Genomic DNA, 26360 nt, shown 5'->3' with positions numbered 1-26360 from the left:
GTGGTTGAACAACCCTGGGTTGAAACCCAGGTACCAAAAAAATTAAATCAAATAAAAAGTTCAAAGCCCACCTGGGCAACTAAATAAGACTGGAAAACTTAGTGAGATCTTGTCTCAAAATAAAAATAAAAACTTTTTAAAGGGTAGAGTGCTTGCCTAGCATATGCAAGGCCTTGGGTCCGACCCCCAGTACTGCAAGGGGAAAAAAAAAAAGTGAGTACACTGCCTAGAAACATGGAAGGTGATAAATGATGAGTTTACCTTTTCCTAAAACTTCCTGTTACTTATTCTTCATGACTTAGTTTCAGCAGTCTTCCTCTGAGAAACTTCCTTGACTCTCATATGCTGAATTACATGCTTCCTATATTATGCTTTCATAGTACTGACCACATTATAAGTGGCAATTATTTCTATTTGAATAGATTATTATGTTTTGAGACAAAAGGCATTTCTTATTTCTTTTTATTTTAATTTAGAAATTTAATTCCTTTATTGGCATTGCTATGCTTTTATTTTTAATTTTAATTTGTTCTTTTTAGATATACACGATGGTGGAGTACATTTCATACATTATATATAAAAGGAGTATAACTTATCCTAATTAGAATCCCATTCTTACGGTTGTACATGATGTGAAGTTTCACTGGTGGTGTATTCACATATGAACATAGGAAAATTATGTCCAATTCATTCTGCTGTTTTTCCTACTCCCATCTCTCTTCCCTTCACTCCATTCCCCTTTGTCTAATCCAATGAACTACTATTCTTCCCTACTCCCCCTTGTTGTGTGTTAACATCTGCATATGAGACAGAACATTTGGCTTTTTATATTTTGGGACTGGCTTATTTCACTTAGAATGATAAGTTCTCCAGATCCAGAAAATTATTCTTTTAAAAATTTATTATAGAAAAATTTACTGACAAAAGTCATAAAATCATTCTTTTTTATGGCTGAGTAATATTCCACTTTGTTTATATACCACAATTTCTTTATCTATTCATCTGTTAAAGGGCACCTAGGTTAGTTGCTTAACTTAGTTGTTGTGAATTGAGCTCCTATAAACATTGATATGGCTGTCTCACTATAGTATGCTGATTTTAAGTCTTTGGGGTTTATATCAAGGAGTGTCTTATTATACCTTCTTAGTTGAATACCAAATATATAGCAGTGTCTGACCCACAGAAATCACTCAGTACACTACAGATATCTCTTATTGGGTAATGATCTATTTATGCTCTCTGGCACAAATTTACTATAATTCAATAAAATTATAGTAAATTCAATAATTCAATAAAAATTCCTGTACTTATTTGCACCATGCATAAAATATGTTTTACTATAAAAACATGGATGTGAAAATGCTTTGATATGGACTTAGGGTAAAAAAAAATTTTTTTTATTTTATTTCTTAAATTCCTTATTTGGGAAATAAGATATATTTCTTGCTTGATATTTTATGTCTAATACAGTGCTAAACACCCAGAGTACAGCATGAGGTTAATTAATACTTTCATATCCTTAAAACTATCTCTACATTATGGATGTGGAAACTGACATTTGGCAAGATTTAAATAGGGGCAGAACAGGGAGTTGATATCATGTTGTCAGGTTCCATTATCCAATGTTCTCTCTCCTCTATCATTGTTTGTTTTTTCTTTTCCTTCTCAGATTCACCTTGTTCAACAGCTGACAGGAGAAGCAAATTCATAACTTATCACTTTTGTTAATCATTAAGAGTCCCAGTTATTGTTTTCTTTTTAAATACTGTTTGTTGAATGGGGACATACATTGAAACTAAAAAAAATATTAACATAATTGAATTTTTAAATTATTTTACTATTATATCCTTGAAAACAGAATTCTACCTAACAGAAAGGGGCATACCTAAGGCATGTTACTTCTGCAGCAAGTTCTACATTACTGCAACTCAACTCAAACTTATCACTCTTTGAAATGAGGGGGGTTCATAATACAAACTCATTGTTGTGTGTGCTCAAATTTTTCTATAATAAATTTTAAAAAGAATAAATGATACTAATAAGTATGGTAGCAAGCAAACCAACCAGCCAGGGCCAGTTAGGGATGGTGGTGATACTGGCCAGTGAAAATCTCCCTGCAGTAAAAACAGCTGAGAAACTTTGCATAATGATACATAATACTCACTTCCAGCTATTTCTCATTCTTTTGTGATATTTCATGACTACCTCTAATACACTCCTTTCCATTCATCATACATTTTATCCACCTTTGAGATATTGGTGAAATAATTGCTGAATTCATAACACTCTTAATTCTTCAGCCAATTTTACTCTGAAGTAAAATGCTATTAAATACACAGCAAATTTTAAAAACAGCAACAACAATCAGGGAAGTCTTCCTGATTGTCCTATTGAACAAGACTTTAGCCTTTAGCCTTTTGCATCCTTTAACTCAATGTTCTATAAGATTATACTTCATGGTTGGGTTCTTTAAATACTTGTCTTGATTACCCATCACATTTCTCGATCTCCTCTACCTCCTCTTTACTTGCCAACATTAGCTTGTATTCAAACAGTTCCTTATTAATATCTGTATAATTAATTGAGTGGTTTGTGCTAGATGACTTCTAAGATTCTCCTAAATTTCTATATATCTGATGACTCATGGTGTCAACATACCTCTCAGTGTCACACAAGAAAGATCGAGTAAGTGAAGATATAAGCAGTCTTCCATCCAAATAATCTAACTGCACAACACAAGAGTCAACTGTTGTTATTGTCTGAACAGGAAACATCACAAAGGCAGCAGATGCCTAAAAGGGACATGAGAAGAAAATAAAGTATTTCATTATAACATTTACATAGAATCTCCTCCTCTTTAAATAAAATTTCCTCCTCTTTTAAATAAAAATGACATGGATAACAAAATAAAATTTTTAAATAGGCAAAAATTTAATTTGCCTAAAGGGATATGAAAATTTAGCTCTCAAAAAATTTATGAAATAATTTGATACAAACTTAAGGCTTAATCCTTAAAGCTCTGTTTGTGATTATCTAACCTTAGAGGTTGGAATAAAAAAGTTGAAGCAAGTTTTGAAACATGTGAAAGAATTTTTCATCTATAGATATATTTCTCCCTTTGGGAAAAAGACAAATTAAGTCTACACTATGTAAAGGGTTTTAACTGGACTTTGAATCAAATGATAATTTAGGGGCTGATGATGTAGCTAGGTGGTAGAGCACTTGCCTACCATTCATAAGGCCAGGGGTTCAATCCCCGGTACCAACCTTTGATGGGGCACAATGACCAAGCCAGAATAGTCTAATGTGTTTATTTAAAACAGAATAATTTAGTCAACTGTAGTTAGATGTCTCCTTTTCTGTCAAAAATTCTCCTAGAAAATGAGTCACGAGAGAAACTTTCCCCACATGATCACCTACAAAAACTCTAAGAACAGCTGTGTCCCAGCTGTGATATAAAGGCCTTGGAGAAGCAAAACAATGAGAAACTGATCTGCAGTGTCTCAAAATCAGACTGGAGCATTCTGTTAGAGTTACCTGAGTCCCATCCTTTTAAGCAATAAGTGTGGCAGGAAGCCTGGGGACCTACACATCTGAGCATAAGTCCCTTTATGATTCCATTCACATTAAGTTACATTTATCCTGAGACAAAATATTCCTATACCCATGAGTTTGGTCTACACAGGGGCCAGGAAAACAGGAGACTGAACAATTGGTGCCATTTCTGTATTTGCCATTTTATTAGTAACTAGTAAATAGACACCTTTTCTTTCTCAATGGCCTCGTATTAAAGAATACTATTATTATTAATATTATTATTTAAATGCACCAGACAGGTGAGTTAGGAAATACAGCAATAGACAATGTGCAAATTATTGAAGTCAGTTCACAAGAGCCACTCTACAACAGTATCAAACGAAAATAGTCTGCCATATGTACTGCCATATGTACTACAAACAATTCTCAAAACCTTTTAGGTCTGTGCTTTAAATCTGTCCCCCCAGAAATACATTGAATAAAATTGTATCCTTTAACTCAATGTTCTATAAGATCACACTGAGTATCTCTAATCACATACATAAAGAACTAGAGAGGTTCTCACCTTTGCTTGTTTAGATGTATTGAGTTTGATGGCAGAAACTTTCCCCACATGATCACCTACAAAAACTCTAAGAACAGCTGTGTCCCAACAGAGAGCTGTAACTTTTCGGCCTTTGTGTTCTGAAGACACGTAAATTCGTTCTGGTTTCCCACGACGCTCTTGATTTAATTCCCAAACAACTACAAGACCTTGACTGCAAGAATTGAGTGACAGAAGCAAATTTTTGGCAGTGGTGAAAAAGATAAAAATTTAACTACATTGAATCGTCAATTATATTAAACACACAAGCAAACACTTGCTCTTCAGAAAAAAAAAAAAAGGAAGTAAAGGCCAGAGGGAGGGTAGAGAAAGGGGAAATGCTGGGAACGATATTGGTCAAATTATATTGTTATATTATATGCATGTACAAATATGTAACAACAATCCTACCATTATGTACAATTATAATGCACAAATAAAAATATGGAAAAAAAAAGAAAAAGAAAAAAGGAAGTAAAGAGCCAAGTTACTCATTTCCTTGTTTTAGTTGCCAAACCATCATAACAGAAGAACTTAAATGTTCTAAATTATATCTGTTACCTTCCTCTTTTAGGACCTTTAAAATGTTGTTGACTCAAATTAGCAGTTTTTATAAATCCTAGAGTGACTAGGATGGCTGGAAAGGTGTCCCAGGACACAGGACTTCCAGTATCAACACTGGGACAGTACTAGGCAAATTGAGGTGGCTGGCCACCCTCAGTTTAAAATGCATTTGGAAGGAAGTAGCCAGACAATCTCATCGCCCTGCTCCCAACACAAACACAAAAACAAAAAGGGAGGAATGTTGGGTGAGTGGGAGACTCCCCGCTGAATCCCTTACCCCTCCCCTCCTCAAGCTGAAGAGCGCCAAATTCAAAGGTTTTCTCAACCAATCCCTGAAGGACACAGTGTCCTGAGTCACCCTGCCAATCAGCACCCAACATGTCCCCTATACAACCCTTCTTAAGCAGAAGCTTGTAAGGACACACTCTCTGCCCTCTGCCTTCTTCCTCTCTGCTCTCTTCCTCTTCTTTCTCTCATCTTTCCCCTCTCTGATCATCTTTCTCTCTGCCCTCCTCTCTCTGCTCTCTGCCTCTCCTTTCCTTCCCCTTCAGGCAGCCCCCCAATAAAATCTCTTGGTTGAAAATAAAATAAAATGCATTTGGAAAAGATCAGATAGTTTTAAAACAATTTTTTACCTGGTAGCTACAGCAACGTAATCATCATCATGTAAACAGCAAGCAACCTGAGATATTGCACCTTCCTAGGACACAAAAGGAAAAATATTGTTTAAGTACCAAGTTTTCATCCTTCTTTTATTCTAAATGATTAATCATATTGGAGAAATTCACATTTACAAAAGATACTCTTAATTGTATGTGACAGGCTACCCTTGGTCTTACCCGGTGTGAAAGAAAAAGCCTGTGCTTCCAGCCTTCTTTCTGAATGAGATTGAGTCCTCCTCCTGAGCTGCCCAAAGCCAACCATTTCCGAGACACAGCTATGCTTGTGCACTAAAATCATGTGAAGAGACATGCATGAGACACTCATAGCCACTTAACCAAATAAACTACAGACTGGAAATAAATAATGAGGATTTCTGTTCAGGTTCCTCCCCTCAGTCCACCCTCTGACCAGATGGATACAACATAATGGCACTCACTCTCTAATTCTAGAATACTGAAAAATATCAAACAAAGAACATTTATATATCAAAAAGGCTGAATAGGCTCAATTGTATAAATGAGTAATCTTTTTTGGGCAAAAGCCAGTTATTAGACCATTCGTATTTTGTGTAACTTGGCTAAGGTCATTCCAATGCTGACTGCAGTGGGGGAAGACGAAGTAAGTTACCAGGGGATAAAGCAATTTGCTCCCTTAAATAACTTCTAGTCTGCATAATCATCACAAAACACCACAGTCCTTAGAGCAAGTGAGACTCTGGAGGGCACAGATTCAGGTCACCGTACTACCATGTCTCCCCAACCTATCAGTCTGCTGACTTCTCTCTTGACCTGCCAAACAAAGCAGTGGCCATGCTATGCCCAATAATCTGTGGCCAATTATTGGTTTGCTACTAAGAGACATTACTAACCTTCTTCAACTTTGTTGCTTTTCACCACAGAAGCTGAAAAACCTAAATATTCACTTTCCCATTTTCCCTTGTTGCCAGGGGTAACCATGTAGCTCAATTCTAGCTAATAAGGCTAAGACTGCTTTACCTTCCCAGACAAAAGGCAGAGTTTCAAGAAAACAAACCCTCTGCCCTTGGCCCCCTCATTCTTTTTTTTTTTTTTTTAATATTTATTTTTTAGTTTTTTCGGCAGACACAACATCTTTGTTTGTATGTGGTGCTGAGGATCGAACCCGGGCCGCAAGCATGCCAGGCGAGCGCGCTACCACTTGAGCCACATCCCCAGCCCCTTGGCCCCCTCATTCTTGCTTGAGATACAATAGGGACATTAAAACTGGAGGCAGGATATGTATCTTGCAACTATGAATAAAAGCCAACATATAGATGATGACAAGAGAGAGAAAGATGGAGAGCCTAAGTCCTCAGTGACATTGTTGGGCCACTATACAAAAACCAGCACCACCAACCTCCAATGAGATGATAAACACCTTAATTGTGTAAGTCACTGAGATAAGGTATTCTGTAACTTGCAGCTAAAAAATATTTCTAACTGATATCACCTCTCACAAATGTTGCTCATATTGCTTTGCCTATTGTTTCCTATTTTCCCTCTCCTCAGAGGCTAAAATGTACTTTGGAGCAGTAGCAAAAGTGCAAAATCAAGTTATTTTTGAATTAGTTATGATACTTTTGTTATTTACCATATCATCCTGCCTTTCATCAAACAAATTCAGATTGCGGGAACTATACACTTCCCACACAGCTAATTTTTACTCTGCTCCCTAACCAGTGGTTATATCAAATTTCTTGTTTTGGAATAAGGCAGTGGTTCATGTTGTTCAAAATGTAATGTGGGGGCATACTCATTTATACTATTAATTTTAATAACATGCTTTACTTTCTGAGAGAAGAAAGCAAGATTACTGAGAAGGAAAAAATTTTTAGAACCATGGTTTCCAGAGCTGGGGAAGAATTCGAATGATAGTTTAAAAACTATATCACATAAGAGCTATGATGCCAGGCATGGTGACACACACCTGTAATTCCAGGATCTTGGAAGGCTGAGGCAGGAGGATCTCTCAAGTTCCAGCCAGCCTGGGCAGTTTAGCAAGACCCTATTTCACAATAAAATAAAAAGGACTAGGGGTATGGCTCAATCATAAAGGACCACTGAGTTCCATCCCCAGAAGAAAGAAAGAGAGGGAGGAAGGGCTAATGACTATGCTACTCCCACGTAAGGTATCATGAGGACAGGTAAGAATACAAAAGATTCCACAAAACAGAACTAGAGACCAGGGGGAAATATAACAGAGCACCTAAAAACATGAATATGAAAATGAAACTAACACAAGGATGAAGAAATTCACCTTTAAACGACTGGAGTCCAACCGCAAGGCTGAGAGTAATGGATCCAGTGACTCAAACTCTGCAAGAACATGGCTGTAGGACTCTGGTATCACTGGCACAAAAGTCATTTAGTCAAAAAGGTGAAACTTGTTCAGGCACAGTATTCCTTGCCTGAAAAAAATCTGCAAAAATAGAATTTAAGATCACCATTCATTCAGGATGCATTAAAGAAATGCGTGGGGAACATAAGGAAAACATGAGACAGAACAACTAGTTCTACTTTGAACATGCTGGTTAAAAAAAACAAAAACAAAAGCAAAATAGTAATAGTGTGGTCCCTCTATTTCACATTCCTTGACTCTAAAACTCTTAAAGTATCATGTCTAGATTTCAAGGCCCTCCAGCATCCTATCCCACTGCATTATCTTATAGTGTAAGAAGGTAAAACTGATACAGTAGGGCTTAAAAGAAAAATTGGTCAAGTTCCTTGAAGTAAAACAGCAACCCTACTATATTTGAGTGGTAAATTTTTAGGAGTCTCTCATTTAAATGCAATATTCTGTTGATAAGGCCTCAAATACTAAAGCCTTGTCAGCAAGCATTAAAGTTATCAACCAAAATTTTAACAGTGCTTAATGAAGGCCTCTAGATCTCTCCATTGAACCCAGCAGGGGCCTGATATGTATGTTTTTTGAATGAAGTGAGAAGATACAAGGAATTGGAATACAAAGAATAAGAGCTCGAATAAAAGAAACTAGATAGGAATTAATAGAGATAAGAATATTAGGTAGCAAAAATCAAATGCCCAATGAGAACTTTGTAAACTAACACCGAGTTGCCTATCTGTTCAACTAGTCTCAGTAACTTTCTCAGGTACACGTTTGTCTGTGTGTGTGTATGTGTGTGTGTGTGTGTGTGTGTGAGAGAGAGAGAGAGAGAGAGATGGCACCAATTTAGAGAGAGAGAGAGAGAGAGAAATGGCAACAATTTCCAGGCAAAAAGAAAACTGTACCATTACACACATACTACAGTCTTATTTTCTGGTAGTAATTTTGTCTCATACAATTCAACATGCACAAGAAAAATGTTGTTCTAAAAACAACCAACCAAAAATTTAGTAGAACTATACTCAAAATACTCGAGAACTCCTGATCTAAAAAGATTCTTCTCTTATTTTTTTCACTCATTCATTTTATTGTGTAACTAATACAACATCAGGCACAATGGTGGGAACAAAGTAAGTAAAACAATTCCAGAAATCAATTTACAATCAAACAGGGAGAAAAACACAAATACCACATACAGATATAAGAGAAACATAAACAAAGTGTTTTTTTAGAACTTAAGGATTAGAGGGATCACACTGAATTAAAGGGAACCACAGATAACTTCCTAAGGGAAGTAGCACAGCACCAGGTAGGTTTTATCAGAAAGAAAGGGAAACGGTAGTAAATAGTGCAACAATAAGCAATGATATAGAGATGGAAAAATGAAAATATATTTGATGAATACATGTTCAGTCTTTGGTTGAAACACTGAATGGAATAATGAAAGATAAAGCTGGGTCCTCTACAATGGGATCAGTAGAGGAGATCTCATCTCTATTTCTTACTCCAGTTCATCTCCCTGTTACTTCTCTCCTATTCTCCAACTGAACTATGTGTGGTCCTCTTTCAATCTATAAGTTTGTTGTGCCTCTATGATTTAAAATATGCAGTTCATAAACTCTTATCCCATCTAACAAAACCTTATCTTTCTCCAAACTGAGTTTAAATGTCACTTCTGTGAAGTCTGTCACAGCTCTATCCTAGCAAACAAAAAAATTAAGCCCATAGATGAGGGTGAGAAATGCTTACCAAAATCAATCAGTAAAACAAAGGTTGGCTTGTTCAAAGCTCACAGGGCTAATAAAAGGTAGAGTTGAGAAAAGAATACACATCTGATAAGTCCAGATCTAATCATCTTCCCATTTCCCCGATTATTCAATAGCAATGTGAAAGAGTCGTATTCGGGGTTTGCTGTTCACACATCAAATACAAATCACAGTGTTCTTTTGGCCCACTAGTTGTATGGAATGAAAGGGCTGTGAAAGAGACAAGGAAAGGAACAAAAATTAAAGAAATAATGCGAAAAGGAAGTAACAGATTTTATTTCCATGAATAATAATCAGAGAATTCTCACCTCAGAGAAATTGCAACATATTTTGTCACTGCATTCGTTCATTCAACATTCTGAGTATCTACTACGTTCTCAGCCTTCACGCACCGCTGGAGATACTAGGATAAAAACATACAGTCCTCGACCGCAATAAACTCCTCATCTAGTGGAACCACTACCTTTTTAACAGCGGTAACATTAATACTGTATTACGCCCTCTTGAGTTCCGGTAACCAAGTTTTCAAAGCCAGGCTCACAGACCAGGAGCCCAAAAGTCCCAGCCCTGCCACACCACATCCCGGTCAGCAGCTCCCAATTTTCAGTGGTCCGGACCTTCTGGGATCCGCACCCAGCCACTCACCGCGCACTGACAGCGGAACTTGAACTTCTCTCTCCCCTCTCGCTCCTCCCCGGCCTGACTTACGTCACCCAGGAGCGCCGGGGACGCGGGATAACGCTATTAACGGCACTTCCTTGTCACGTGACGATTACGCCCCTCCCTGCGCGTGGTCCCACCCCCCTCAGGCCGCGGTTGCAATTACGCTCCCTACCACCTGCAGTCGGTGGGTCGCCGCAAGCGGAAGACACGCCGTTAACCGGGATCGGAGGAGCCCTAAGCCAAATGGGTGTGACAGATAGGATTCCGGAGATCTTCACCGCACGAAACCGGAGAGAGGAAACGAAACAGGCGGGAACCGGTGGGGGAGGGAGGGAACTAACGGAAGGTGTCATGGCGGCCGCGCTCTGGGATCACATGTCCCGCAGGCCCGCCTTTGTACTTCCGGTCACGTGCCCTCAGAGACCTCGCAGCCAGCGATGGAGGCGAGACCCCCCAGTAACAGAGGCGGTGGCGACTGCTGCGGCCGCTGGGTTTCAGCCGCTTCCCAGCAGCAGCTCTAAGCTCAACGGAAGTCGACCCGATCCAACTCAGTTACTCACTCCTAGCCGGAGACTGTAGTTTCCACCTGGTAAGTTTAGACCAAAGAATGCGGGCAGGTGGGCGGTGAGTAGCTGACAGGCCCGGGGGTCGCGGGACGGCGCGGATTCTGCACCTTTTCCCAGCGTCGCTTTTGCTGTCTCCACACCGTTTAAGATTGCCGTCTCCTTTGCCCTTATTATCCCGAAGTAGGAAAGAGGCGACCTGATCCTTAATCTGCTGGTCTAAAGGAGTCCTGCCCTTCCACGGAGAGCAGGGACTCGAAGATCCATCCAACGCCGGGATCTGACTTACTTCATGAGAATGAAGGAAGTGGAGGCCGCTCCCGGGCAAAGAGGTCCTTCCCTTTAGGAAACGTACTGTAGAGAGTCTTTCGGTTTCAGTAAGGAAAGCTCTCACCTTGGAGGCCGAATGAGCTCGTGCTTCCACCTGTCAGTCCTGCCGCCTTTAAATTTTTTATTTACACGTGAGCCAACCTACACACTAACAGTTTTAGTCATTCCCGATGTGATTGTCATGTAATGAAAAAAATGGAAATATATAATTATTTCACAAATTTTCCAATGTTATCAGGCTAAATTGAGTAAGGTGGCTTATCTGATTGGCTTATGTATTTATTGATTGATTGATTGAGGTGCTGTGGATTGAACTCAGGAACGCGCTACCACTACTGAGCTACATCCCCAGCCCCTTTTATTTTTTGAGACAGGGTCTTGCTGAGTTGCCAAAGCTGGCCGCGAATTTGGCTATCCTCCAAGTCGCTGGGATTGCAAGACCACACCCAGCTGATTGACTTTTTTTGTTGTTTTTGGTACTGAGGATTGAACCCGGGGCACTTTACCATCCCTAGCCCTTTTTTTTCCCCCCCTTATATGGAGTTTCTCTAAGTTGCTTAAAGCTTTGCTAAATTGCCAAGGCTAGCTTCCAATTTGTGATCCTCCTTCCTCAACCTCCCAAACTGCTGGGATTATAGGCATAAACCATCATACTTGGCCAGCTGATTGAGTCTTAAATGCCCATTTTAACATCTGTAAAATAGGAGTGGAAAGAGGTAGGAAATTTTTTTATCCATCAGAAGATCCAATTTAAAACATGAAAATGCACTGGGGATGTAGCTCAGAGGTAGGATACTTGCCTATCATGTAGAGGCCATGGGCTCAATCCCCAAAACAGCCAAAGAAACAACAAAAAAAGACCACCAAGAGTGGTTTAAGGGCTGGTGTTGTGGCTCAGTGGCAGAGTGTTTGCCTTACACGTGTGAGGCAGTCGGTTCAATCCTCAACAACACATGAAAATAAAGATTGTGTACATCTACAACTAAAAAAATGTTTTTTAAAAAATTGGTTTAAAATACATCTTGCAATACTGGCTCCATACAACCCAATATTCTCTCATTATACAGAGTTGTGATTTTTAAACTTTTTAAAGCAATTAAACAATTTCTCCCCATGAACTCTTACCTGGAATGCCAGTATGTAAAGCAGCATTCTTTGGTGGAAGGCTATACCAACTCAGCCTCCCCTTTCCTAGAGGCTAATCTTTGGTTATTAATACAAAGTTGCCAATCCTAAAATTTTTAAAAGCTAAAACCATAGCTGTGAAAGTGGAGAAGTCGTAACAGCAGGGAAAATAACCTCTAGGAGCAGGCCTAAGATTTACAGAAGGACTGGGCTCTAGGGAGAACTTAGAACCTATAAGTAGTTTTAAATCCTTAATTCTTAAAGGGGGAGATGGTCTGCTGCCCTTACCCAGTTGACCTTTAGCAGCATGACACAATGATAGATTTGAGTCTCTCCTAAGTGATGTTAAATGCACATTGCAGTACAAATGTGTAAAAATAATTAAAGTGAATGCAGAGAGGGCTCTTTAATAGAACAGATTGGTACAGTCAGAGGGAGAAAAATCATTTAAAAGTAGAGGCAAATATCTGAACTTCAGTAGGTTGTGAATGCTTCATGTGTGTACTGCTCACAAGGCTTTTATCTTCCCCTGCTCGTATATTATTTTAAAGCCTGTTTGTGTGTGTGTGTGTGTGTGTGTGTGTGTGTGTTTCTCTTGCCATCAGAATGTTGTATGGTGTATTTGAGATCCCTTAACCCTTTGACCACCGTTTCTACCTTATGGATATTGCTGTTAGAGATGTCACTGTGCTCTTCCCCCTTTCTCTCCTCCTACCTTTAATGTGGCTGTGTCAGCCATTGATATAATATTCCCTCTTTTCCCCACTTTGATTACCAGATGATTATTCTTCACTTTTGGTACTCTTGTCAGTTTTTGTTTTTTTTGCAGTGTTTACTAGTGGTCATCAGCCCATTTTCCTCTATTATGCATCTCTATGTCACATATTCCTCTTGACTGTCCCTGCACTGCTGTAAAGTGAAAAGGTACTTGGCCCTAAAATTGCCACATTAGTATTCTCCTTAATATCATACTTGTTGGAAAAATATCCTTAAAGCAATACGTTTTGGTTACTTTTGACATACTTATAAGTTGTTATTCCCTGTATTGTTGAATTATTAAAACATTTTTTGATTGCTTGATACAAATAGTATTCCAGATCTCCTGTCTTTTATGTTGGTAGATAAAGCAGCTTTCTCTGGCAATTCTCCTATCTGAAAGGATAAGGGTGATAGGAGTTTATATTTTACGGGTTATCTTTTTTCTCCTCCATTTATCTCTGCACTTTTAAAAAGTGTATGTAGGTGATAGAAATGCACAGATGCAGTAATTAAAAGATTTCTGCTCAACCATTTTAAATTCTTGCTATCCCTGTTTCCTTATAGGGCAGGATCCAGTTAATGGAATCTGTGTGAGAAATGGTGCTCTGATATGTGAATTGAGAGCTCTAGTGCTTCCTGGAGTTGAGCCTAAGATTTATGTGCAAAGATTTCTTGTGTCTTGCTGAGACTGGATTATTTTAAGAACAAAGATCTTATAGAGATATCACAGATATTTGTTGGATTCTTCCTAGGAGCCAAATACTATGCTGCTTGGTGCTATACTATGAATACAAGGGGCCTCTGCCTTCCTTTATTAAGTTTGCAGTTTGTCGAATTTGAAGAATTTAAGGAATTACAGAAAAAAGAATTACAGGGACTGAGGCTGTAGCTCAGTGGTAGATGGCTTACCTAGTATGCATTAGGCCCCTAGTTTGACTTCCAACATTGGGAAGAAAAAAATGTAGTAAGTGCTATGGGGAAAATAATAGCAAATGTTAGCTAATAATTTGGGGGTTTGTTGGTGTTTGGTTTTGGTTTTGGTGGTGCTGGGGGTTCAATCCAGAGCCCAACATATGCTAGGCAAAAGCTATGATTTTGAAGTTTAGAGTACTAGACTGAAAAATATGCGTAAAAGTTAGCCAGTTAATGGGAAAATGTAGCTTCAAGCAAATAAATTTTTAACTGCCTATCAATACTTTTTTGAGAAGGTCTTGGTATAAAAAAGTTATGATAGGGCTGGGGTTGTGGCTCAGCAGTGAAGCATTTGCTTAGCAAATTCAAGGCCCTGGGTTTGATCCTCAGCACCACATAAAAATAAACAAAATAAAACTATTGTGTCCAACTAAAAAATAAATATGAAAAAAAAGTTACCACAGTATTATCACAAAGTAATCTTTTTTAAGTAAAGCTAGATCTTCATTGACCTGACTTGTTTAGATATAGCCTACAGCAATATGTCTTCATAAACAGAATATTTTGTGGCTCTTATTGAGTTCTACTGGGAAGACCTGTTTGCCTCCCAAGGAATCTCCCTCAAGAAAAATCCGAAAATCACTGAAGCCATTTAGAATAACCTCAGAGGTTCATTCTATTAACCCTCCTAAAATTGGTACATTCGTCCTTGAACAATTAACAGAAACACTACAGATGATCAGGGAAACTTGCCAAGCAAATTAACTGAGACAATTGACCATTGTGCCCAGTATTCAATAATTTGTCTGATTTTTTTTTTTTTAAGGTCCCACCATTTTTTTTTTTCCTGGTGGTGGTGCTGGGCATTGGAACCCAGGGCTTCATGCATGCCGGGCACACACAGTCTACAAATTAGCTGCATTCCCAGCCCTCCCCCAAATGAATTTTAATAGGTTTCACATGTTATGTTATATAAGAGGTTATGTTTTTCCTGGTTAATTTAAAGTAGCTGATTCAAAATCAATTTATACAGTCCCATGAATTCTTCACTTTACAGTTTCTCTGTCTTCACCTACTTACTTTCTCGTCTTCTCAACTTGGAAATTTTCTGTTCTTTTCCAAAGCTAACACTTTGCATTTGGGCCTGTAAGCCCAGTTAATTGGGGACTTGCTCTATCAGCTACCCCTGTTCACTGTTTTTTCTTCTAATTACTGATGTGCTTTAAATTATTTAATAATTATGTGGTAACCTCCACCAACTCTCCCCTCCCATCTTTCTCAGATTTTAACTCATGTTTCCTAAAATGTTATTTGTATAGCATACAGTATAGTTTTACAATTTCGGGATGGGCTGTTTTCTTTTTCTTTTTTATGGACACAATACTTTTATTTATTTTTGAGGTACTGAGGATCGAACCCAGTGCCTCACATGTGCTAGGCAAGCAGTCTACCACTGAGCCACAATCCCAGCCCCCAGAGTGGGCCTTTTAAGATTGTCCGTTTATTATGTGTATTAGGAGATTGATATAAAAATATTTAACAGTTCCATAAATGTAAAATTTTATAAATTAAAATTTTAAATTTACACATATTGTAGAAATTGAAAATAGGGGTTACTTTTAATTCTTACCCACACTTTACTTGTAAACATATGATTTGATAGGAAATACATCTCAGGAAGACATTAACTTCTTTTCTCATTACTAAATACTTATTCATTGTAGATTATCCAGAAAACACAAAGAACATTTAAATCATTTATGTTTCTGTCACTCATAAATGTTATTAGACTGGTGTCTATCTTTCCAGTTATGTATATTTGAATAACAGCATAATGAATCTCTGAGGTCAGCCTGATTCAGGTCTGAACCCAGTTCTACTTTCTTGATAATTTGGGAAAGTGCATTGATTTCTCAGACCCAGTTTCCTTATCTACAAAATGGAACTAATTTTAGGACCTTCTTCATAGGATTATTAAATATGGACTGAATGAGATAATACCTGAAAAGAACTTAGTCTTCAATAAATTTTAGATAATTTTTTCATATAATAATATGATTTTTAAAATATAATAATAAAACATGCTTTATATCTTTTCATGTAATTAAGTAGTCCTAAAATAGAGGCTTTTGAACTTTTTGAGCGACTAGCCTTTAATCAAAATCTTAGGAGAACATCAAAAGGTTAGTCAGTTAAAATATGGTATTGTGTAGTAAGAATTTTAACTCTGTTATATTTGGTGTATACATATCAAAACTGGAGATTGTAGAACAACATGGGGAAATATTTTCAGTGGCAAATGAAAAACACAAAATCATTAGCTTGGATTTACTTTATAATATCTGTAGTGGTGATACAGTTAATATCAATGCAATTTAAAATGAAGAAAATTAATGTTAGGGCTTGGGGTTTGTGGAGTTTTTTAAAATTCCTTTTCGTTTTTGAATTTGATAAAAAGCAATTATCTAATTAGGCTTTAGTCTAACAAATTACAAATGCTCACATAATGCAGATTATCTCCACCTATATAATTCAACATTGCCTGACACTCTCTATATCCAAAACTGAATTCCTTGTGTTCACTTTCAAACCTGCCCTTCCTTTTCATTTATTTCTGTAAATGGCACCTTGTCCTCATGTCATTGAGAGTTAGAAATGGGGCATTAGTGAGCAATTGTGACACTTCTTTCAGTACTTATAATGTCTATTAATCTGCTTCCTTGGTTGTCCTTGATCCCTTCCTCTCCAGTTTCACTGCCCCAGCCTGGTTCAGAGACCTGTTCTGATCTCTCTGTAGTCTCTGTAATGCTACCTAGAGATTATTTTTCAAAAATACAGATCACTCAAAAGTATTTAGATATTTAGAGGGTTTTTGTTGCTTAGAACATAGAGTGGCATTCTCCACTCTGCTTCCATTTTAACCGTCTGACCTCATATCCCACTGACCTCCGACATGATTATCATATCACATCCAGATTCTTTACCATTCTTAGAGAGTTTCACGCCTTTGTTCAAACCATTCCCTTTGTTTGCAATGCCATTTACCCTCTACTTTCTTCATCAGAATCCTCTCTTCAAGACCAAATTTATGCCTAACATGGTGGCACATGCCTGTAATCCCAGTTACTCAAGGCAAGGCCAACCTCGGCAACTTAACAAGAACCTGTCTTAAAAAATTAAAAGAGGGGGTACTGGGGTTGTAATTCAGTGGTAGAGCGCTCACCTGGCATAAGGCTCAATCCTTAGCATCACATATAAATAAAAATTAAGATACTGTGTCCACCTACAACTGAAAAAATAAAAAATGAATTAAAAGAGGGACTGGGGATATAGCTCAGCGGTAAAGCACTTGCCTAGCACGTGTGAGGCCCTGGATTCGAGCCTCCACGTTATATAAAAATAAATTTAAAAAATAAAGGTACTGTGTCCATTTATAATGAAAAAAATTGTTTTTAATTAAAAAGAGTTGGGGATATAGCTCGGCAGTAAAGCACCCTTGAGTTCAGCACCCAGTACTGCCCCCCCCAAAAAAGGATCCAGTTTATAACTATTTTTGTATAATAAAGAAACTACTGATACATGCAACAGTATGGTGAATTTCAAAATGGTGAAAATCTAGAGACATAAAAGTACATATGTAAGATTCCTGGTACAAAAACTAATAATAGGTGATAGAAATCAGAAGATAGTGGCTGGAGAGTAACGAAAACAGAATTAACTAGAAAATATATGAGGGAACTTTTCGGGGATGATGGAGATGTTCTGTCTCTCCTTTGGGGTATTTGTACATGGGTGTATGCAATGGGCAAAACACATCAAACAGGACACTGAAAAAGCTATATATTTTGTTTGTTAATTAGACCTCAATTTTTTAAAAAATTGGCAAACCAGGGCTTCCCAAGTAAAAAAAAAAATTGCCTGAGTCCTAACTCAAAATGTCTTTTGTGTCCCTTTTGGGACTTGACACATTCTAATTTGTATTACAGATAGCACACATACACACATTTTGCTCACTGGGCTAGAAGCTCTTTGAAAACAAATCTTGCTGTTGACTTTCATTCATCTTTGGACAACTTATAGGCTCTTCGGCTCAGTACAAATTTCCTAAATAAATATATTCACCCTTCACCCTTTTCCCACCTAGAAGACCGTTCATGCTTGTAGTAAGCACTTGGAAGGCTAGATAGAAATGCCGCTTGAATTCAGGTGGTTGAGACCAACCTGGATAACACAGTAGAACCCTCCTCTTATACAAAGGAACGTGAGACTGGGAATGTAACTCGGTAATAGAGTGCTTGCCTGGCTTGCGCAAGGCCCTGGGTTCACTCCCCAGCAACCCCCCCACCATGTAAACACACACAAAAGCCTATAAGAGAGAGAGATGACTACTAACAATTCAGATAATCAACTTAAGAAAAATTAGAAATCGGATCTCACTTTTTTTGGTGTTGGGAAGCAAACGCAGGTCCCTGCACGTGCCAAGTAAGTACTTTACCACTGAGCTACATTCCAGGACAAATTTTTATAATACCTAGATAAACTGATTCTTCAAAATTATACTTTAAACTGTGCCTGAAAAAATAAATTTAAAAAAAAAAATTAAACCATTGTTGACTAAACAAACCCTTCCCAATTGATGTGTGAAATTTTTTTTTTCCATCATCTTTTTTTCCTCTTTTAGCACCTGATAGCCATCATGGCAACTTCATCTGAAGAAGTTTTGCTGATCGTGAAGAAGGTGCGTCAAAAGAAGCAGGATGGAGCTCTATACCTCATGGCAGAAAGAATTGCTTGGGCGCCAGAAGGCAAAGATAGATTTACAATCAGCCATATGTATGCTGATATTAAATGTAAGTCAGCTATACTAAGGTTTAATACATATGTATGACACATTTACTAGTAACTTTATAGAAGTATTGTTTATAAATCTTTGTGGGTTTTGAATTTTATATCAAAAAATCATGTAGAAATTACAAAATACAGGCTGGGATTGTGTGTCATAGGTAGAGTGCTCGCCTAGCATGTGTGAGGCACTGGGTTTGATCCACATAAAAATAAAATATTGTGTCTACCTGTGACTAAAAAATAAATTTAAAAAAAAAAGAAATTGCAAAACAGGATCAGTGAATATATACTGTTTTATAACCTGATCTTTTCACTGTTAACAGATTGACATACAGATGTAAATCTGCCTCATGTGAAGATTTATACGTACTCTTAAAAATTGTGTAACACTACACTGGATGTGTGTGTAGTTGTGTATTTAACTCTTCTCTGTTGAAGGACAGTTATGAAGTTTCCAGAATTTTGTTGTTGCAAGTATTTCCACAGTGTAGAACTGTGCACCAATATCTTTTTGAAATTGTGTAGGTAGAACACATCCCTGCCAAGGATTAACTGTTTCAAATTGTTTATACATTTTAAAAATTAACAGATGATGACAGGTTGTCGTATAATAGACTTGCACCATTTAGGCAAATTGTCTAATTAATCTTTAGTTATGTGGCCATCTTTTCTTGGGAAGATACATTCAACTTTATACTGAACAAAATGGGAGATACAAAGCTTTTTTTTTTTTTTTTTTTTTTTTTTTTTTTTTTTTTTTGGTGGTGGTGGTGGTGGTGGATGCTGGGGATCAAACCCAGGGCCTGGTGCATGCTACCTCAGCCTGAGAGCATAATTTTTTTTATTTATTTTTATTTTGAGACAGAGTTCTGTTAATTTTTCCAGAACAACTCTACCACTGAATCATATCCCTGGCCCTTTTTTAAAACTTTGAGATAGTGTTCTGCAAAGTTGCAATCCTTCTACCTCAGCAACTATAGGTGGGCATCACCATGCTCATCTTTTATTTTCTTTATAATTTTCAACTTTGAAAGCTAACGTCAAAACAACTTCTCTTTCCAAATTAATTAGATTAACTCGGAATTTTTTACCTAGAAGTCATGGTACTATGTGGTTTAATAAAAATTGCGTTTAAAAGCACCAAGTGGTGGGCTGGAGTTGTGGCTCAGTGGTAGAGCATTTGTGTGTGAGGCACTGGGTTCAATCCTCAGCACCACATAAAAATAAATAAAATAAAGGTATTGTGTCCATCTACAACTTAAAAAAAAAAAAAAAAAACCCAAGTGAATCCTGGAGTTTAGAACTTTTATTCTGGAAAGGATTTCTACTCAAGATCTTAAGGTCTTGAGTAAGAAAAACCAAAGAGAAGGTGGACAAACAACCCTCTACAAATTGTGGTACTTTCACTCAAACTATTAATATGGATTCATTTATTTCCCTGAACATAAGATTCTTCTAAGGCTGGAGATACAGCTCAGTTGGTAGAGTGCTTGCCTTGCATTCACAAGGCTGTGAGTTCAGTCCCCAGGAGAGAGAGAGAGACACACACATGTACACACACCAAAAAAATAAAGATTTTTCTAGATAAAATCCTGTATAGATTTCCAGCAGCACGATGTCTCCAAATCCAGACAACTCTCAATTTGCAGGTGCTCAGTTTACAAATGTCTTTGTATATAAACAGTTTCCCTAACCCAAGGATTTACCTGCTGGAAATGACCAAAATCCCTAATTTTCTCCATTAGAATAACTGTTAATTTTCAAAAGGAAATATTGTTTTTAAGATTCATCACACAGTACTGCCCAAATTGTATGGGGTTTTTTGTCAACTATCCTGATAAGAATACCTTCTCTTAAAACTATTTCTCTGGAAAACTACCACGTTTCCTAAAAAGTCTTGCAAACTAACATTTGTACAACAATAGACTTATAAACTAAAATCTGCCTGTATTAGCATTTCTTATAAATGGGAAGCAAACCCTATTGTGTGTGAAAAACACACATTGTAATGCCCTAAAGAATATACCATTCTCCCATTTCTTCACAATTATAAGTTATGAAGGAGGGGAGTGCTTACCCAAATCTAGATCTGTACTAGAACAGGTTTCATTTTCAGTTGAATATTTGAAAGAATGTCTACTTCTGAAAGAAGTCAATGGAAAGTATTAATAATAAACTACACAAGTAAAAATTAGCAGTAATTCTTATCAGAACTGAAGTTAGGGACTGGAGATACAGCTCAGTTGGTAGAGGGCTTGCTTTGCATGCAGAAGGCCCTGGCTTCAATCCCCAGCACCACACACACACAAAAAGAACTGAAGTTAGTTTGTTAGTTCAAAAACTTTATAAAAGGACTGGGGTTGTGGCGCAGTGGTGGAGCATTTGCCTTGCACATGTGAGGCCCTGGGTCCAATCCTCAGTACCACATAAAAATAAAGATATTTTAAAAAAAGTTACCTCATTTAAAAAAACAAAAACAAAAAAACGACTTTAAAACATAGACTCTCAGAGATAGGGGCTAAAATTGACGAGTGGTAAAGCAGTGACTAAGTTTCTTGGAAAGAAGTAATTGTTTTTGAGGAAAGGGATAATAGAACATGCTGGCTTACTCTGTAAATTGCTTCTCATTGCTGCATTTAAACTCTTGGTCTGGAACCATCGTCTTTCTAGTTAAAATTTCTGTTTATTTAAAGTTTAGAGTTCTATATAGCCTAAAATGAGCTTTCTAGGCAGTATGTCGCACTGTCATGAGTCACCAACTTAATGGGACAAAGTCTTCTGTTCCTTCCCCTATGAAAGAAAGAAGGAATGCTATTCCCAATGAAGGCTGCTCTTTAAAAACACAATTCTCCTTCAAGGTATATTTTGGCACTCCCAGCCCTGGTTTTTAATTTTAAAAATCTTAAACTTACAGGAAAATTCAAATAGTATAAAGAAAACCTATGTAATGAATCCATATATATACTTCAATTGTATTTTGCCATATTCATGTTATTACTTGTGAGTATACTTTTTGCTTATATCATTATCTTACCAAGAATATAATAAATATCCAGACCATTGTTAAAATTCTTAGTTATCCCAATAATGTCCTTTTTTTAAAAAATATTTTTAGTTGTAGATGGATACAATACCTTTATTTTATTTATTTATATGTATGTAGTGCTGAGGATTGAACCCAGCACCTCACACATGGTAGGAAAGTGCTCTACCATTGAATACATAACCCCAGCCCCTCCTCCCCAATAATGTCTTTCATTGCTGTGATTTTTTTTTTTTTTTTAAACCAGGACCCAGTCTAAGTACATGTAGTTGTGGTCTTTACCTCTTTCAGAGATGGTGTTACAGAGTATCACATGTCCTGAATCATTTATTTCTGTGTTTTGTTGTTTTGCTTGGTGATGGGGATCAAACCCCGGAGCCTGTACACACTAGACAAGCACTCCACCGCTGACTAAGCAACATCCCCAGCCCTTTGTATTTCTTACGAACTGAAAGTCAAATACAATATCTTGATCATATTCCGGTTAAACATTTTGGGCAAAAATAATACTTAGGTGGTCCTGTTTACTTCTTTTTCTATCATCTCAAAAAGCACATAGTAAGCTGGGCACTGTGGCACACACCTATAATAGGAGGCTGAGGCAGGAGGATTGTGAGTTCAAAGCCAGCCTCTGCAAAAGTGAGGTGCTAAACAGCTCAGTGAGATCCTGTCTCTAAATAAAATACAAAATAGGGTTGGGGATGTTGCTCAGTGGTATAGTGCCCCTGAGTTCAATCCCCAGTTCCAAAAAAAGCACACAGTATCAGGTAATCCTGCCTTTTTTTTTTTTTTTTAATATTTGTAGATGGACACAATACCTTTTTTTTTTTTTTTTAAATGTGGTGTTAAGGATTAAACCCAGTGCCTCACACATGCTAATCAAGTGCTCTACCACTAAGCCACAACCCCAGCCCTGTCCTTTTTTGATCACTTAAAGTGGTGACAGCATATTTTTCAGAGGCAACATCATGTATTTTCCTTTGCAGTTAATAAGCAAACCTTGGATTTGTTAAGCAGGGTTTTTTGTTTGGTTGGTTGGGTTTTGTTTGTTTGTTTTAAATGATAAGTCATTTTTGCTAATGTTGATTTTTTTTTTCTTATTTTTATTTATTTTTTTTAATGCAGTGTTAAAAAAGTGCTAGGCAAGTGCTTTGCCATTGAGCTACAGCCACAGCCCTTAATGTTGATTTGAGGCAGTGGTTTAAATTAGCTTCAGGACTCCTGGTTAGCTGATTACAAAGCTTTGAATTTTTTAAAATTGTTTTTATTTTACTTTGCGATGCTGTTGCTTCTCCCTAGGGCCTCGCACATGTTCTCACCACTGAGCTATAACTCCAGCCATGGTTAGAAAGCTTAAAGATTTACGTTTGCCCTAGTTAAATGGAAGCATTGGTATCTGGAAGTGGAGGTGAAGTGGATGAGAAGTCTGACACCAAAAGAATACCAAAGAGGGAAGTAGTGTTAGTAGTGAAATATTGATTCATACTGCGGTTACATGAGAAGAATAGTGCATTTCTGCAGAAGCCTTCAGATGGGAACAGAGCAGCTAAATCCTAAAGGGATCCTCAGTCTTCTTGGCAGGAAAAGTAACTTAGTATATAGCAGTTTACCCAATATGGGTGAGTAGTTCATCTAATTAGCTTCATGCTTCTTTTTAGGCCAGAAAATCAGTCCAGAAGGAAAAGCTAAAATTCAGCTTCAGCTGGTCCTACATGCAGGGGACACAACTAACTTCCATTTTTCCAATGAAAGCACAGCAGTGAAAGAGCGAGATGCAGTGAAGGACCTTCTTCAGCAACTACTGCCCAAATTCAAGAGGAAAGCAAATAAAGAACTGGAAGAGAAAAACAGGTGAAGGATCAAAGATTTAGCTTTTAAAGAGATAGTATGTATATTCTAGTCTTCTAGTATTGTAATAGCTTTGTTATTTCTCCCCGCTTGTGCTGTTATCTTTACCTCTATTTTTAGTTCTCAGTTTTAGCATTTTACTTACTCTGTAACTTTGGGGAAATGAGAATATGCAAACCCAGAAGTTAAATTAACTACATCAAGCCTAATGTCTGATTAAGAGCAGAACTGAGATTAGAAGGTACTAGGGTTCCTTAATTTCTTTTCCCAGTTCTTTCAGAGAATGGACTGAACCATTAGAAATGTGTAATAATGAGAATTTCATCACCATTATCTGTCAGGTGCTCAGTTTCCCAGCTCCCAGTACTTGTCACAATGAAGGATAAGTTGCTAAAAAATCTCAAGCATACCTCTGCTATTTCCCATTCACCTTTCTGTATGAAAGAGAATTCAGTAAACAAATACATACATAGTGATTATATTATTGTATTAACAAGGTTATAAAGATTAATAAGGCCAAATCCCTTAAAGAGTTTAGTCTTTGTTTCTTCAGATTTATCTTCCTTTATTTCTCCAAAAATTGTTTTGCTCTTAATTGCTTAAAAAATGAACTAAATGATCTCTGCTGCTCAGTCATCACAAAATAAAAGTTATTTCAATCTTTTGTGCCACAAAGTCTTTTAAAAATGTTATTTAAATGGTGTTTTATTCTAGAAGTTAATTATGTTTAATATATTCCATCACCAGAATGCTGCAAGAAGATCCTGTTTTGTTTCAGCTTTACAAAGACCTTGTTGTAAGTCAAGTTATCAGTGCTGAAGAATTCTGGGCCAATCGTTTAAATGTGAATGCAACAGATAGTTTTTCCACATCAAATCACAAGCAAGATGTTGGTATTTCTGCAGCATTTCTGGTATGTAAACCTTCTAAATTTCTGAAAGAAAAGAAGTGAAAATTCCAATGTGTGTGTTTTCTTTTTTTCATAACTTTATTTCATTTATTTATTTTTATGTGGTGCTAAGTATTGTACCTCATATGTGCTAGGCAAGCACTCCACCACTGAGCCTTAACCACAGCCCCTATGTTTCCCTCTATATTTCTTTTCAGTTACATTTCCTTGGTTTTGGGACTTGATCCTAGCCTAGTGGAAGTCAAGTGAACTTTGAAAGTGATTGTTAGAAATTGTACTAATACTGGACCCAGTATATAACCTAATAGTAGAGTACTTCCCTAGCATGTGTGAGGCCCTGGGGTCAATTCTCTGCACCACCAAAAGAAGAAGAAGAAGAGAGAGAAATTGGACTAATATTTTTAAATTTAGGGCTTTCTGGTACCTTTTTTAAGTGATTGCTGTATTTTAACTTATAATACAAAGTTAAATGTATAATGATATCATTATAGAAAAAGGTTTATAAGGACTGGGGTTGTGGCTCAGTGGTAGAGTGCTTGCCTAGCATGTGTGAGGCACTGGGTTCGATTCTCAGTACCACATATAAATAAAGTCCATTGACAAGTAAAAATATATTAAAAAGAAAAAGATTTATAAAATAAATCTAGTAGAAAATTGGGAATTCCTTACCTGTGGAATTAGGGAATAAGATTCTGAACTCTAGAGGAACTAGAACCATATTTATACATTCAAAAAGTTGAATGCCAGGGCTGGGGATGTGGCTCAAGCGGTAGCGCTCTCGCCTGCCAAGCGTGCGGCGCTGGGTTCGATCCTCAGCACCACATACAAAAAATAAAGATGTTGTGTCGGCCGAAAACTAAAGAATAAAAAACATTAAAAAAAAGTTGAATGCCAGTTGTATGTTTGGTATCTTTCTGGTTGCTCAGTAGTAGCTTGAATTTATAAAGCCTTTCCTAAAGAAACCAGTTAGTTAATTTATGTTTAATTCATAACCAGAGTTTATAGTGGTTTGGGCATCTGTACAAGTTTTATGTTAAAGCTCCACTAGCTCTCTACCTTTTGACACTCAAACAAGCTTCCTTTATTCCTGACCAAATGCAATTTTTGACCATAACAGGCTCTCAAGGATGCAGATTTTGTAAGTTACTAGGAGTATGAGAAACAAGTCTGGCTTTTTTGAGCCCTGTCCCTATGCTAAAAGTGGAAGTAAAGGACTTACTTTGTCTATAGGTCATTTAGAAAGCCTGTTTCCCGCCTTTCTGTAGTGTCTGTTCAGTACTTAGTCATATTCTCTGATGTTCTAACTAATATGTATGTAAATTCCTATGTGTATATATGTGGTCTTTGTTTTAGGCTGATGTCCGGCCCCAGACAGATGGTTGTAATGGTTTAAGATATAATTTAACTTCTGATATCATTGAATCCATATTTAGGACCTATCCAGCAGGTAAGAAGAATTAGTTCTTCAGATGGTTAAAATATTTGTTTGGATGAAATCTATATCAATGAAAAAACAAAAAGCTTCCTTTATTCCTGACCAAGTGCAATAAAATACATAAAATATTTTATCCATTGCTCAACATGTGGTAGATTCTAAGGGCTCAGTCATTAATGTGCATTTATTAATTCATTGGTAATGATAATTGCCATTGTTTCCATCAGTGGTTCTTAAACTTTAACCCTCAAAATACTTAAATGAAATAACTTGCTGCGGAGGCATCTATAAATGAATTCCTCCAGAGTGACCTTTCTAATTCACAAATCATTTGCTATGCAGAAAGCATCCTAATGATTTATGATTGCACCCAAAGAATGAGAGCCACAGTTTTAGTCATGCTCCTAATTAAACAGTGTTTCTTTAAGCCATTTACTGTTCTCGCTTCCCCAC

General features: G+C 37.2%; 2 protein-coding genes across 6 annotated transcripts in view; one reads left to right on the top strand and one right to left on the bottom strand.

Moving 5' to 3' along the window:
- Positions 1–10452, bottom strand: part of Hps5 (HPS5 biogenesis of lysosomal organelles complex 2 subunit 2) — a 39584-nt gene extending 29132 nt beyond the window's left edge. The window contains exons 1-8 of one of the 5 annotated variants that reach the window (XM_046438239.2): positions 10313–10452; positions 9783–9877; positions 9458–9684; positions 7622–7783; positions 5524–5634; positions 5320–5384; positions 4103–4295; positions 2659–2792 (exon numbers count right to left, since the gene is read on the bottom strand). In XM_046438239.2, coding sequence (XP_046294195.1) covers positions 2659–2792; positions 4103–4295; positions 5320–5384; positions 5524–5634; positions 7622–7729 — 611 coding nt within the window. In that variant the 5' untranslated portion in view covers positions 7730–7783; positions 9458–9684; positions 9783–9877; positions 10313–10452. Of the gene's footprint in view, positions 1–2658; positions 2793–4102; positions 4296–5319; positions 5385–5523; positions 5635–7621; positions 7784–9457; positions 9685–9782; positions 10258–10309 lie in introns of those variants that run through there. The other 4 variants (XM_058576961.1, XM_046438238.2, XM_046438241.2 and 1 more) reach the window with 4 other exon arrangements.
- A 99-nt stretch (positions 10453–10551) lies between these two features.
- Positions 10552–26360, top strand: part of Gtf2h1 (general transcription factor IIH subunit 1) — a 35255-nt gene continuing 19446 nt past the window's right edge. Inside the window, exons 1-5 of the mRNA XM_046438242.2 lie at positions 10552–10726; positions 18508–18676; positions 23373–23565; positions 24310–24475; positions 25826–25919. Coding sequence (XP_046294198.1) covers positions 18523–18676; positions 23373–23565; positions 24310–24475; positions 25826–25919 — 607 coding nt within the window. The 5' untranslated portion in view covers positions 10552–10726; positions 18508–18522. The remainder of the gene's footprint in view (positions 10727–18507; positions 18677–23372; positions 23566–24309; positions 24476–25825; positions 25920–26360) is intronic.

This window comes from Marmota monax, unplaced genomic scaffold (genome assembly GCF_021218885.2).
Source record: "Marmota monax isolate L192 unplaced genomic scaffold, Marmota_monax_Labrador192_F-V1.1 WCK01_AAM20220418_F8-fsc00061, whole genome shotgun sequence".
NCBI lineage: Eukaryota > Metazoa > Chordata > Mammalia > Rodentia > Sciuridae > Marmota > Marmota monax.
This window is presented reverse-complemented; position numbering and strand designations above follow the sequence as displayed.